The sequence below is a fragment of the Sinocyclocheilus anshuiensis genome, unplaced genomic scaffold, assembly GCF_001515605.1.
Source record: "Sinocyclocheilus anshuiensis isolate Anshui unplaced genomic scaffold, SAMN03320099.WGS_v1.1 scaffold1090, whole genome shotgun sequence".
Taxonomy (NCBI): domain Eukaryota; kingdom Metazoa; phylum Chordata; class Actinopteri; order Cypriniformes; family Cyprinidae; genus Sinocyclocheilus; species Sinocyclocheilus anshuiensis.
The window spans coordinates 433,042-448,869 of NW_015537993.1; the positions used below are offsets into that span (position 1 = coordinate 433,042).

Below are 15,828 nucleotides of genomic sequence, written 5' to 3' on the forward strand. Positions count from 1 at the left end.
TCCTTGAAAAGAGAGACAAACAAGAGCGGAGATTTTTCCTTGGAAAAACGCTTGCAGTGCACGCCGATTGCACCCTTGGAGACATCGCGTGCGTGCTCTTCGCCCAAACAAATAACGCATAGATCGTGTGTGTCATCAGATGTTAAACAACGACACGGATGCACACATCCTCTAAACGTTCTGCTAGTGCTCGCCATAATAATAGGATAGAGATCGCTCTTACCACATTCAAATGCACGCTTCAAACAAAACAGTCAGTGAAGACGAAGAAGAGAATGACATGTTCTCCCGGCGCCTATTTATACTAATAGTCGCACCGGTAGTGACGTCATAGGCTGTCGCCAGCCAACGTGTTGTTGGTGTTTTTTCAATGTATGCTTCAGACACGGGTCACGACAAGGCGTTCCCCCATAGCGACCCCTAGAGGACGCAGTTCGAAGTTCCCTTGAAAGGGAACGCGCTTGACAAACAAATACATAGATCACAGATTATTGGTCACTTTCTAAATAATAAAAGTATAGCGCATCCACTAGTAATTATATATAAATAAATCGTTTTTTACCGATGCAAATATATTAGAAACGATGCATCGCGATACAAATGCCGACTTGTAGCCGATACACACTTTTTAAACCGATGCATCGCATCGTTAACTTTTTATTCCGATGCACCGAGCGAATCGGGGAATCCAACCACCCTCTATATAATTCAGGTGTACCACATGTATTAGGCTACTACAAATGGTTATCAGTACATTGGTCTGGTCCTGGTACTTTGGGCCTGAGGTAATAAAAAATATTTCTTGAAAGTTCAGAAGTAACTTTTTCGAATGAAATCATAAAAAGCACCTTTTTCTGAGAAAGACCCAGATATAGACAGACATAAACTGAAAATGTGAGCACAGTGTTGGCTCGCAAAAGGCACCTATCCTCTATGAGCATGTCTCTAATGTACAGCACAAATACTACAGGATCATTACCTCAGTGAATGATACAGTACTGAACAACATAAGACCTTCCAACTTTAGACAGAAGACATTATAGGAAAGAGGAATGGAAAAGTCAATGATGGGTATGGAGTGTGGAGAGATGGAGAGATAAAAAGAAAGAAATTTAGTACATTCCAAAAAGTGAAAGTACTGATGCTCCTATCAAAGAAAAACTCATAACCATAAGCCTAACTAACTTATGAATGCCTACATTTATACATCAACACCTAGCAGCTTCAGCAACTTCTTGTTGCTCATTTCACATACAGTGAGGTTAGCCAATCATAACAGAAGTCATTTACATTTGGAAGTCTTAAATGTACAGTAACAATAACAGAACAATTCAGAGCGGCTAAGAGGACATGGTGATGGAAAAACGTATGAGTTGGTAGGAAAAATTATATTTCAATGCATTGCATTCTCTCCTAAAACTATTGCGTTTCCCTGAGAAACTTTGCATTCACTCACAAAACATTTGCATTCTCTCGCAAACTATTGTGTTCCCACAATAAACTTTGCATTTGCTCAAAAACATTTGCGATCTCTTCTAAAACTATTGCGTTTCCCCGAGAAATTTTGCGCTCGCTCACAAAACATTTGCGTTCTGTCGAGAAACTTCGCATTTGCTCCAAAACCTTTGCATTCACTCCTAAAACTATTGTGTTTCCTATGAAACTTTGCGTTTGCGCCAAAACATTTGTATTTTCTCCTAAAACTATTGCGTTCCTAAGAGAAACTTTGCGTTCGCACCAATACATTTGCGTTTTCTCGCAAAACTATTGCATTTTCCTGAGAAACTTTGCATTTACTCACAAAACATTTGCATTCTCTCGCAAACTATTGTGTTCGCTCAAGAAACTTTGAATTTGCTCCAGAACATTTGCGATCTCTTCTAAAACTATTGCGTTTCCCCGAGAAATTTTGCACTCGCTCACAAAACATTTGCGTTCTGTCGAGAAACTTTGCATTTGCTCCAAAACCTTTGCATTCAATCCTAAAACTATTGCGTTTCCTATGAAACTTTGCGTTTGCTCCAAAGCATTTGCATTTTCTCCTAAAACTGTTGCGTTCCTAAGATAAACTTTGCGTTCGCACAAATACATTTGCGTTTTCTCACAAAACTATTGCATTTTCCTGAGAAGCTTTGCATTTACTCACAAAACATTTTAATTTTCTCGCAAAACTATTGCGTTCCCCAGATAAACTTTGCGTGCGTTCTCTCGCAAAACAATTGCATTCCCTGAGAAACTTTGCATTAGCTCACAAAAGCACTGCATTTTGTGAATTGTATTATTTTTCCTTACACCTCATATTATTTCCATATGAAGTTTATCGGGAGAATGCAATGCTTTGCGAATATAAGGAAATATAATGTTCTTCTGCCTCATTTTTTTCTATTACCATGTCCCCTTAGGAGCTCTGTAGTACAGAGAGGAGAAGTGGGCAAAACAACGTACCTTGGCAAAGTTAATGGTGCGCTGTGATTGTTGTGTGCCCATACGAGCAGAGCCAGCAGCCTTGCCCTTAGTGTGAGCCAGGTTACCTGCACAAAGAGAGAGGTCAGGGGAAATATCTGCTCTTAATGCGATAACCACACACATTACATGTCCTTCAAAGATAATCTACCATTTATTGCAAGGTTAACCATCTCAAGGGCACTGAGATATATGGTCTCTAGAGGTCAGTGCTGACAGATAAATAATCTTCACAATGGTCAAGTAGCTAACAAAAGCCTAACAAATGAAGCCTAGGTTTGAAATTCCTGGAAGACTTCCTGGAAACAATCCCCAGTGAATTTTACTGGACGTAATCGGCTGTGTCAGTCAGACGACCTCCATTCATCACATCAGATCACATGGGAGTGAGCACATTTTCTTTTCTAGAGAGAGTGCTACATACATTCACTCTGACAAATAGATCAACATCCCTGCTTAATGTTTCAGACAGGATGCTGTTTGCACTGTCATTTCCATTCTGTGACATTGTGGTGTGGCCTATAATGCAGTGTAATCTAATAGAATGCGATTATACTGATCATTCGGCTGCTCATGCGATGTATGCTTAATCAGACTACAGTAATATTGCTTTCTCTAGTGGGTCATGTAGAGGAGCACCAGTTAGAAGAATATTTTGGTTTAATAACAACTTAAGATCTATAAATGGCATCTGTGTCATACTGTTAGCAACCCTCGTCACTTGTCCCTTAGTCTAAAGGATAAATGTGTGCGCTTGTAATGATAGTCTATGGCGCATGTTGACTAGAGGGTTTAAAAGCAGAAATGTACAATTTGTATTTTTTGTTAAAGCACTAATATAAATTTGTTTATACTAAAAAGTGTTCTTTGAGCTGCAACATGTCATTGTAAGTGGGACTACTTTTCTATTTGGATGAAATTTAGATAATGTGGCATTTGCTCCATTTAAACAGTTCTTGATAGTTTATTGGAAATCATGTGCTTTCCATCTTTTACTTTAAAACAGACTGATTCACGGCACAGCGTGAATTTGTAAACGTCATTACAGTGTAAACTGACGGACATACAATAAAATCCCTGAAACAGAAAACTAATAAATACAGTAACGTTCCCTCCGCACTTCGGAAACTGTGGGTTTCCACACAGACACCTGCACACATCTACGTATCTCCCATATGAGAAGAGTTTCTTTAACTGGGGAAGGGTGTGAAATACATAATACATGGTTGCTAGGGGGTGTTGCACAGTGATACACAAAACTGTTGAGTGAAACAGTCATATCCTGCTTTATTGTGAATAAAATACAGCTGTTGACCAATCAGAATTAAGGACTAGAACTAACCTTTATATTGTATTATATTATATTATATTATATTATATTATATTATATTATATTATATTATATTATATTATATTATATTATATTATATTATATTATATTATATTATATTGCTACTTTTAAGAAGTAAGTTTGACAGATTAGTCAACAGCAATATATTTCTATCATAATTTGAATGATCAATAAGTAACTTCAAGTTTAAGCAAACTTTGTTATTTTGGAGGTTTGTTATAAAGACCTTTGAGTTTAAGTTTGTATTTGATGATAGCTTTTTATTAAATGACGTGTATATATACAGACTCAAAAGTTTATTTTCAATATTGTAGATTTATTTTTTCCAATAAATATCGACAGATGTATCGCCTATCCTAATCTAGGGGTCCATGTGTTTCAGGACTTTTTGTTTGTTTCTTGCTTTGCCAATGAAAAGTACTACTGCAGGACTCTGCTGTCCACAACTAAAGTTGTGGAAACTGGTGGATCTACTCAAAGCAACAAAATGTTCTTCAAAATGTTTTTTTTTTTTTTGGCAGCACAATGGCAAAAATGTGTAATTGATTGAGGTAATTACACAATGATTGGGTTGACCGACACATTGTTAGAGGTCACTGTTTAGAAAATCTGTCTCATACAGAGAGGGCTAATGAAACACCGGCCTAAAGCTTTATAAGTGCATGTCTGGATGAATGTGTGTAGATTTGTGGGTTCCTCAGCAACATAAAAGTATTATATCTGAATACAAATGGACAGAAACTGAAGCATCTAAATGGTAGATAAACCAAAGGCGTTAAATATTTGTACAGAGTAAAAAGTTAAAGCAAACCTGTTTTAGTGAGCGGGTGAGTAACCAGTTTACGGATCAGTTCATTCTCTGAAGACCTCAGCAGAAGAACAATATCAGCGGGCAGAGCATCTCTGTTCTTAGCCAGAAAACCACTGGCATTATAGATCACCTAACCACATGAGAAACAAGATGTATTTGCATCTAATAGACTATTATTGTCACAGATGAACTTGGCTTAAAGGGTTAGTTCAACCAAAAATAAAAATTCTGTCATCATTCACTCACCCTCACATACAAAAGAATGGATATTATAATACATTATTTTTTTCTTTTATACAATGGATAAAAAAATGTCTTGGTTACCAACACTGTTTAAAATATTACATTTTTGAGAAGAAAGAAGAAAGTAAGTCAAAGTAAACATCCATAGAACCTTTCCATTGCACAAAAAAGTTCTTTATAGTGGAAAAAGGTTCTTCAGATTATTAAAAAGTTCTTCACACGTATAAAAAAAATAATTATTTTAAGAACAGTTCAATAGAATGTTCTTTGGGGAACCCAAAATGGTTCTTCAATGGCGTTGCTGTGAAAACTCCGTTTGGATCCTTTATGTATGTGAATGATGTCAGAATTGTCCTTTTTTTGTAAACAATCCCTTTCATTCTCTTTCATATCTTTGTTTCTGTAGTATGTTTGAAAAAGATGCATAAATAAATATTGATAAAATATTTCTACCTTGCCTGCGTAGTGATGGATTCCAAAGCCCAGATCAACCCTCTTTGGTCTCCAGAAGTTTTTGGATTTTAAGTTGACCTCAAACTTCTCTGAATGAAAAAAAGACAACTGCTTGTTAATTACAATGAATTCATTCGCATACCCGTCCATTCACAAGTTCATTCATTCAATAATTTACTTAGTTTGTACATTTAACCATTCATCATCTGTGTCAGTTCATTCATTCATTTGCTCATTTGTTCATACATTTGTTCGTTCACTGACCCAACCCTCATTAATTCATTCATCCATTCGTGATAACATGAGATACACATGAATGAATCCATCCATCCGTTTCATTCAGTATAAAGCAATAAAGCTAAGTCATGGAAAAACAGCTAGGCGTCTAGTCTTGGCATGTTGAATTATTCAGCTGTCAGTCAAATACTTAATTGAGAGCATCCTCTAGAGAAAGCAGATGAAAACTTAGCATGCCAGTAAATGTTTGATGACAGCCTCCCCCTTGTTCTTGTGGGTCTGAGTGCATGTGTGTGTGTGAGAGAGACAGTGTAAGTATCCCTGGTCATAAGACACCAGGTGAACAATACTAAAGCTACAAGCTCTATGATGTTTCAGGGAGAAGGTCAGATGTTGAGAGGAACTTGCCGACGAGGGTCTGGTCAGTAGCCTGAGGAAAGCGACTCTCCTCGTCCAGTAGTGCTAACATGCCCATGGGCTTCTGAAGGAACAGATCCAGCAGCGGCCGGTTGTCTTCATATTCAATCACTCGAGCGTCCACATCTTCGTTCAGATACTCATCCTGCAGAGAAACCAAATCATGTGATGAACTTCCATGAGGTTTTTGGAATCAAATCTCTGAACGATTTATACAATTACCATTCAAAAGTTTTTTTTTTTTTTTTTTAAGAATTAATGCTTTTTATTCAGCAAGGATGCAAATAAAGTCACCAAAAGTGTCAGTAAAGACTTTTATAACATTGCAAATTATTTATATTTAAAAAATAATAATAATACAAATGTATTCTTTGAACTTTCTCTTCATCGAAGATTCCTAAAAATAAATGAATAAATAAAATAAAATAAGAAGAAATGTTTCTTGAGCAGCAAATCAGCACATTAAAATGATTTCCGAAGGATCGTGTGACACTGAAGACTGGATTAATGATGCTGAAACCGATGTAGCGTATGGACCAATCAGACACCGTTTTTCATTAGATTTAACAAATCAATTATTCATTAGATTAACAAATAGTCACAGACCCCTCACCCAATAAACATACTGGGTGCCAGGATGTCTGCGAACGACACCAGGCCCCTGGTCACCATGGCAACCACGACACCTTTGCTAGACCAGATACACTTTACGACCTAATGGCATGTTGAGAGTTCTCCCTCTCACTACATTTTCCATAGGAAAGACACATAATGCACAGTAAAAATTGACTCTTCTCTGATTCATTCATAGGAAAACCTTTCTGTGAATGAACACACATCTGATCAGGACATTGTGTATACCATTACTGTTCGTGTATATTGTCTTTTGAATTGTATACTGTTTTTTATGCATGTTATGATAGACCACTAGTTAATATAACCTCACCTATATCATGTTTGGTCTCTATGAATTCATCTTCGGATGATCTAATTGAGAGTGCATATTACATGCTGATACCGGAGTCCCTAATCATGCAGATTTTTGCTACATGCTCTGTGTAGTATTGAACAGTAAGAAAGTTATTTTCCTTAACCAGGAAATTAACGTTCGTAGAATTAACAGACAGTTGACACTGAGAGGTCAAATGAATGCTTACAGCGGATCTAAATATTTATAATTAATTATAACTAGTTATGATTAATTATTCATATTTCCCCTTTGAGCTGATTCGCTACACAGACACTGCTGTTTCTTTAATTTCTTGCTCCCAAAACTGAATGAAAAAATAAAAATAAAAATAAACTGCAACTGGTCACTATCCACATGAATCAGTTTTGCTATCACAGGAATAAATTACATCTTAAAATAGAAAACAGTTATTTTGAATTGTAACAATATTTAATAATAGTACTGTTTTTACTGTATTTTATATCAAATAAATGCAGCCTGGGTGAGTGAAAGGGACTTGGAAAAAAATTATACTGGCCCCAAACTTTTGAACATTAGTGTAGATGTAAAACTATCAGTATTTAGTTAGTAAAAATGACAATTTGCAGAACATTCATTTGGTCCAGACCGACACTGCTGTTTCTTTAATATATTTCTCCCAAAACAGAATGAAAAAAAATGTAATTAAATTAAACTGCAATTGGTCAGTATCCACGTCAATTAGTTAGTCTCTTCCTGTGTAACTGGGCAGTTTCTGGCCAGAATAAGCTCCAATGGACAAGATTTCATGCTGATAGTCAAAATTCTGGTCATGCGAGACTAATTCTACATGAAATGTCAAAAGAAAACTTCTTATTATCAGGACAATGCATTCATATTTTGAAATGTCTAGTTTGATTACACTATGTCTCTGAATGTGATGTTTTCTGTGACCTTTACGCTCGATGCTGCTATTGTTTTGCATCTGAATTTCTCCTTGGGGAAAGTAATTCTGTTCATCTATCCACACATATTTGTAAGCTCCCAACAACACTGCTGACTTCTGCTAGCTGATGCCTCGAGCTCCGTAACCTCCTAAATCTGAGCACAGTGTGTCAGACAATTCCTGCTGCTACACAATGACTTCATGTGAGCAGAGCACTCAACCCAAAGCACAAATGTCATGTCTGTCTTGTCTCTAGACTGCCATGTTGATAAATTACAATACACACATGGATTTAAATTATTCACTGGTGAAATGCATCAACACACATACAGAAGCTTGTCTGAGAAATCCAATCTCTGGTGTAGATTTGAGCTTTTAGCCGCGGGTAAAGTCATCCTGCGAACAGGGAACAACCTAATTTTTAGGGACAGTAAGAATGCTGTTGACATACAAGCCTCAGGGATGCAAAAACAACAGATTTGAAGTAACACAGGCACAGGCACACAAAAACAAAAACAAAACAGAAAACACACTCTTCAGTGTTTACTTCAGGCTCCATACTCCATACTCCTGAGTGCTTCGAGTAGAAATAATAATATGGAGAACACAAATCAACAAATAAGTTATGAATACATTTTACAGGTAAAGCTCAAAGTCTTGGTCAAATTCCACTCCAAAATTATGATTATTATTATTATTATTATTAAGAAGAAGAAGAAGAAGAAGAAACTGTACTCTCATTAGTGTAATAAAAATCTAAATCGCATTACTATGTATATTATTTAAACAATGTTAAATAATAATATTACAAAGTTTTTACTGTATACAGTAAAGACTATAAAAAAAATTAAGCACATTTTCTTTTTCTTTCAAAGTGTTTATATTTTATAGTGGTATGTTTTACTGCCTTTTAATTTATTCTGATTTAAAAAAACAAACAAAAAAAAAAACTAATAATTGTATTTGTCACAGCTATGCTGTATTAAACGCACAAAGATGAAGAAGAAGATTTCCAACAGTCTTTAATCCAACACATAGGCAATCCAACAAACAGGTATTCCATCACACAGGCAGCAGACGAGACCGGACAAACTAAAACGGAAAACACAGGAACTTGAATTCACAGACCAAGCAAGGATAATTAAAGGTGGGGTATGTATTTTTTCAAAAAACGCGTTAGAAAACTGAGTCGGGCTAAGTACCAAAAAAACTTGTAGCCAATCAGCAGTAAGGGGCGTGTCTACTCATGATGGGGATGAGAGAGCGCTCAGGACGGACATTGGGTGGGGGGAGTGAATGACCAGTGCTCTCTTATACCCTCAATACCACGACTGAGGTGAGACCCTTGAGCAAGGCACCAGACCCCCAACTGCTCTCCGGGCGTCGCAGCAATATGGCCCACTGCTCCGGGTGTGTGTTCACGGTGTGTGTGTGTGCACTTGGATGGGTTAAATGCAGAGCACAAATTCTGAGTATGGGTCATCATACTTGGCCACACTTCACTTCACATTCACACATTCATAATCCAAGATCATGCCAAATCGTCAACAATCAAATCCAGCTAACTGAGTTAGCGACGTACGAAGAACGGGCCCCCGAGCAGAATGACACAGTTAACACAATGCAGGGGAATGGTGCAAGAGGAAAACAAAGTCCAAACTGAATGACATGTGACAATATTAATAGTTAGTGTAATACTGTATTACACTAATAGGAATATTTGGGAATTTATGAGAATCATCACTTAGAAAAAAATAAAATTAATTAATTAATTCATTAAAAAAAAAAAATAAAAAATAAGTGTGAGTGGTGCTTGCCATTGCAAAGCACAATACTTTTATTATTATTATTATATTAACGCCTAGCTGCTAAATAGCAACGCCCTAGCACACCCTAGCAACTGCCTAGCAAACTGACGTAACCCTTGTTTCAGATGATTTATGAAGGCACTAATGTGGGTTAGTCGCAAACGTTTAGAGGCACTAAATCACTTTCCCCCTCAAGGCTACAGTTAGCCCCGTCAGTCTGGGGAATTGCCATGCTTGTCTGCGTAAAACGAAAACTGAATATTTCAATCCCCTTCCCTCCATTTCTCACAACACTGTAATACAATAAATGATGAAGTGTTACCACCATTTAGATGGAAATAAGATTGTGCTGAGGAAGAAAAATAAAAATGCTCCCAAAAGGCATAGAACAGCTCCCAAACCATTGAAGATTGGATAGAATTACTTTATCAGAGGCAGGATGTACCTGTTCCCAGGCGAAGACGTGCTGGTTGAAGTAGAACTGGATCTGCTCATTGGCGATGTTGATGCAGAGCTGCTCAAAAGAGTTCCTCTTAAAGTTTTCAAAGCCAAAGATGTCCAGAATACCAATGTTCAGACCTTTGTCTTCCTCCCTGGAGAGAAATTCGAGGATAGAATTAAGAAAAATGTTATATGGGATTTAAAAAAATGATTGTCACATTGGATGGAACCATTTCTTTCTAGTTTCTGGTCAATTAGGATATGTTCTAAAGTTGCGTCTCTCTTGGATGGTGGTCTTGAAAGAATTTGATGCACAATGTTCATATTGAGACTTTTGATTGCAACTGTTGAAATATTGACAAATCCGAGCACAGTTTGGGAAGACTCTCTTCTCTCTTACCCTGACTGGCTGTCTGGTTTCAGGAGAGAGTTGATGCGGTTGACAATCCAGCTGAACAGGCGTCCATAGAGGGCTTTGCCCATGGTGTCCCGTACCTCAGTGGCCTTCTCCACTGTGTTTGACCTGACGATGGTTTCGCCCCGTGTGACCACACAGTGAGAGGTCAGCGCTTCCTGGAGCTCATCCACACGGATACACAGCAGTGATGCAGCTGAACATACAAACACATAGAAACATAACAATGAGCTTATTTAGATATATAGGAACCGCATGCCACTTCTACTGAATACATTTTAAAATACACTTTTAGTACAAGTAACAAGTCAGAACACCAGTTGTGCTACCATCTCACAAAACTGCAGCAAAATTGTATACAACAAACAAAAAAATAATTAAAATAGAAATAAAATATATAATAGTATCTCAATAATACAAAAAAAACCACAACAACAAACTTATTTCTTAAGTACTGTTAGCTTTAGTATCTAGCCAAATTCGTTACCTTAAAATTAATTTGACAACCCATTCGCTACTATAGGAAATAAATGTACTGAGATTTGATTTTATTTGTATACTATTATCGTATTGCTAACACTTTACAATAAGGTTCCATTTGTTAACATTAGTTAACTTCATTAGTTAACTTATAAATAAATCATGGTCCCACTTTATATTAAGTGGCCTTAACTACTATGTACTTACATTTAAATTAATCATTTGGTACAATGCACTTATTGTGTTATTGTGTTTTGATGTAAGTACATAGTAGTTAAGGCCACTTAATATAAAGTGGGACCGAAACTATTAATCTTAGTTAATGTAATTACAACATTTACTAAAACATTATTAAAATCAAACGTTGCATCTGATAATATTATTTAACGGACCTGAGTTAACATGAACTAAAATGAACAGTTGTTCATTGTTAGTTAAAGATTAATAAATACTATAACATATGCATTGCTCATTGTTAATTAATGCATTAAGTAATGGGGCCTTATTATGTTACCATAGTATTTACTAACATGAATTTACTTTTATTTTTATGTTTCCAGTTTTAATTTTAGTAAATTTTTTAGCAATTTGATTGTTTTTTTAATAATTCTATATAGTTTTGATTTATTTTTATTACAGTTTTGAGTTTAGTCATTTTAATTCTTCAGCTTCAACTTACTGTATTTACTTCAGTTAGCTGCCAAGTTTAGGTTTTGGTTTTTCCTCTAATATTTATATTTTATTTTATTTCAATTACGAAAACAATTTTGAATACTTTAAGTTAACAATAAAAGCACTAAATTTGGGACACAAAAATCTTACACCGGAATGCTATATAGTATGGTTATACATGACTGGTGCCGCATCCCAATTTACATACATACACTAATCAGTAATTGTGCATGTCACTAGTAATGGTATACTTTTAGGTTCATACATTTAAAACTGCTGTCTCTTGCCTTACAATATATATATTTTTTCCTGCAACAGAAACGTTTTGTCAGACTTTTGGACCCGTTTTGCCTCGCCGTAGTTCTTCCTGTGTTTCCTTTTATGGTATTTTTCCTGTTCTTGTTTAGTTTGATTACTTTATGATTCCATGCACCTGTGTTCCCATGATTGCCCTGTGTTAAAAAACTCTCGTTCTGTGAAATCTCCACCTCTCCTCATTTCCTCGTGCCCGTGCTCCAGTGGATTGTGACAGAAGACCCGACCGAATACAGTTAACTCCGTGTGTCTACCCTACGTTTTTGTTTCCGTTTTTTCTCACAGTGTTTTTGTTTCCATTGTGTTTCCCCTTATGGATCCCTTCACCCACCCAGAATTCCTCCTCCTCCTGCTGGAGCAGGGGGACAGATCTCTCGAGGACCATACGAGACTGTTCCGGCTGTTAGCTAGCACCACCAGCTACCCGGACGACGCGCTCTGCTCATTCTATGACACAAGCTTGAACACTGTGAACAGAGCGCCATCGTCCGAAGATGGTCCTCGAGAGGATTTCACCACATTTGTGGAGTAGATTCTGGCGAGAAACGGATCGCCTCTCACCGTCTCTCCCGAGGATGATCTCGCCAGATCCACTCCTGACCCAGAGCCCAGCCCACCATCTCCCTGCGGTACGGAGCATCAGCCCGAGCCCACCGATGACAGAGAGCCCATTACCGCCGCGATCAATGAGGTCAACTTGCCCCCTCTCCTCTCTCCTTTGTCCCCGCTGGTCCCGTCCAGCAGCCCGGAGGCTCACGAATAGTTTAAGTTAGATAAACTGCTCTAGATAAGATGGTGAAAAGTGCCCCTCTACATCTATTAAGTCAGCTAAGAGCAACAAGGCTTGTTTATGGAGATTTTTTTTTCTAAAGAGATGCAGATAGGGATTTACACAGGGTTTCTTGTGGCTCTTCAGAATTACATAAACACACAACGCCCATGACTGATTATATAACTGTGCTCAGGCTCAGATCAAAACCTGGAACATATAACAATACTTACCACTCTCTAGTACTGCCATGTTGGAAATGTTGCTTTTGTCCGTCTGATGTTCCGAAGCCACTGATGTGAACTCAACATCACCTGCATTTAGGATCCCAGCTAAGGTACTGTAAACGCTCCCGAGCTCCTAATGAAATTATGACATAAAAATGTACCACGGTAGGTTATACCAACAGATAAATAAAATGCATTAAATAAAAAATCCTACAGAAGAGATGCCAGGCATAAATAACATGATTTATTACATGACATCACATCTAATAACATCTAACCCTAACCCTAACCCTATGTTTAAGCATCCCATCCAAGAGGAATGAAACTGCTACATATTTCTGCAAATGTAGCATAGCAGTTAATATCTAGTGACACACTGCCACATCTGTCTATTCGATTAGGTGGATTCCCTAAAGAGTACAGTGTTCCGTAATGTCAAAGTCATGTCACTCACAGGCCTGTGATTATTCCTGTCTCCCTTGAGAAATCGAAAACTAAACTGACATTACAGAGACAGAGAAGATTTAGATGTTGGCCTGGTGGTAGTTCTGTGGTATAATTCACAACAGTGTTTCCAGAACTAAAGTTTCTCAGTACACCAATTTTTTTTTAAAGGAATATTTATTAGGAAAATAATATACTTCTAAATGTAATGTAATAGTGAAAAATAGTGATGAAAGTGTACTCACTTTAAGAACACTTAAGTGGCTTTTTATTTCATTAATATTATATTATCTGCAAGTACAGGCTATTTTTAAGATTGGAAGTACACTACACATTCAAAAACAATTTAAGGAATAGTTTGAGGAATAGAGCTAAAAACTTGTACATTCAAGATGTAGATGAGTTTGTTTCTTCATGGGAAAAGATTTGGAGAAATGTAGCATCCACAATAACCCACAAGCTTCTGGCTAAAATGCAAGTCCTCTTTCCATAATTTTGCTTTCTTCAGTGAAAAAGCTGTCTGTATCAGGAGAGGAATATGCACAGATGAAGCACCATCTACATAAAAGTGAAAGACTTTTTCCACTGGAGGAAGCGGTATTATGAATTTTTGGACTCTTGTTTTGCCTTAATGATGGATTCGTTTTGTACAAACACACAGCTTTTCACTTCACAAGATGTTAATTGATGGACTTAAATCGTGTGGATTACTTGTGGATTATTGTGATGTTTTTATCAGCTGTTTGGACTCTGACGGCACCCATTCACTGCAGAGGATCCATTGGTGAGCAAGTGATGACATTTTACCAAATCTGTTCCAATGAAGAAACAAATTCATCTGCATCTTGGATGGTCTGAAAAGTTTCTGCAAATTTTAATTTTTGGGTAAATTATTCCTTTAAGCGCACTTCTTTTTTACAAGAACTGAGATTAATCTCAGAATTACACTTTGATTTCAAGATAGTATGTATATGAAAAGCTAATGGCTTATATTCACTGACAAAAAGCATTAATACAATATATTTTAGGTTTCTTATATATATATATATATATATACACACACACACACACACACAAATATTTGATACGTTTGAAAATGTATGGTAGTGGACAATTACTGCTCAGCTTTTGCAGTGAATTCTGTTTCCATGCTAACAGCAACTTCTCAGATTGGTTGATCTCTTGCCAAGATTATGGACTGTGTAGTTCTTCACAAAAATGTGGCTATTAAAATAATTTCTTATTTATAGCTTCTACAGAATCTGTTTTCACTTAAACTCATGTTATTCATTGTGCATCTACATTGAAAGGTTAAAAATAATTTCTCTATAAAGAAAATTAATTGAGTTACTTCCAGAACCAGACGTTGCGCTCTATTGTGATAGTTTCACGATCTTGGGATATCTGATATCTTATTTCACTGATAAGCTTTGATGCAGCCGTCCAGACAAAATGGGCACTGGTAATGTATTCTCGCATGCATCATTGATTCTCCTGATGCTAATTGTGAAGACTGATGGCATTAGAGCACTGGGTCACAACTTCTACATCACCCTCCACACAGGCCATCACCAGCATTCAGAGCACTGGACCTGAATGGACAGGCATGCTATTCTCATGGTCACTGCACCACAGTGTTCTTCTTGTCTATTACACTTCATAATATAGAAATCAAAGGGCATTTAGCCCCTTATCCAAAAGAAACAACATTTGCATTTTAGTATAATGACAGCCAGTGCTATCATCTCCAATTTAAGAACTCTAATTATGTAAAATTAAACGTTCTAAATGACACTTATTAAAAACGTGATTCTACTGTACTTAGAAGAGTTCTTTGCAGCAAAAAAGGTCAATATGGTATTCTTGAACCGTTATTTTAAAGACTGTAAGCACTTTATTGTGATAGGTTTGTGTACCTCTAGTGTGAAGCCGATGACTTTGAAGCACTGCTCCACTGTCTCAAACTGCTCCTTATAGAAGGCATTGCCCACAATGTCAGGCACTAATTTAACATTCTCATTGTGGAGATACCTGGAATTGAGAAAAAACAAAGAGTACAAAACAGAAATAAGCATGTCAGATGTGGATCCAGATAAAAACAGCAAGCAAATTACTTTGGAGTTTTGCTGTCTGACAGCTTGTAGTGGCCGAGTTTCTTCCTCTCTGCCAGACCGGCATAGATATAATAGAAGATGTGGAAGTTACGTTCCCCTCTGAAAAAAGAAAGAATAGATTTTAGTATCCAAGCAGCTGAGAAAAAGTGCTGGTGGAAAAGCATATTCTTAATTTTCTTATTTTTAATTTAATTTAATAATTTAAATGAATTTAATGATTTTATATTTTTATTTAATTTTACCATTAAAATTATTACTTTATAACTTTGTGGCATATAAATTATAACTAATTAT

At 36.6% G+C, this 15,828-nt stretch overlaps 1 protein-coding gene across 3 annotated transcripts in view; it reads right to left on the bottom strand.

Moving 5' to 3' along the window:
* The window catches only part of LOC107675224 (myosin-IIIa-like), an 86,201-nt gene that overhangs the window by 22,109 nt on the left and 48,264 nt on the right, over nucleotides 1-15,828 (bottom strand). For all 3 annotated transcript variants that reach the window (XM_016469516.1, XM_016469508.1, XM_016469501.1), the window contains 10 exons: nucleotides 15,535-15,633; nucleotides 15,337-15,451; nucleotides 12,983-13,109; nucleotides 10,499-10,709; nucleotides 10,103-10,250; nucleotides 5,967-6,120; nucleotides 5,322-5,410; nucleotides 4,626-4,755; nucleotides 2,446-2,531; nucleotides 980-1,021 (listed from right to left, as the gene is read on the bottom strand). In XM_016469516.1, coding sequence (XP_016325002.1) covers nucleotides 980-1,021; nucleotides 2,446-2,531; nucleotides 4,626-4,755; nucleotides 5,322-5,410; nucleotides 5,967-6,120; nucleotides 10,103-10,250; nucleotides 10,499-10,709; nucleotides 12,983-13,109; nucleotides 15,337-15,451; nucleotides 15,535-15,633 — 1,201 coding nt within the window. The remainder of the gene's footprint in view (nucleotides 1-979; nucleotides 1,022-2,445; nucleotides 2,532-4,625; nucleotides 4,756-5,321; nucleotides 5,411-5,966; nucleotides 6,121-10,102; nucleotides 10,251-10,498; nucleotides 10,710-12,982; nucleotides 13,110-15,336; nucleotides 15,452-15,534; nucleotides 15,634-15,828) is intronic.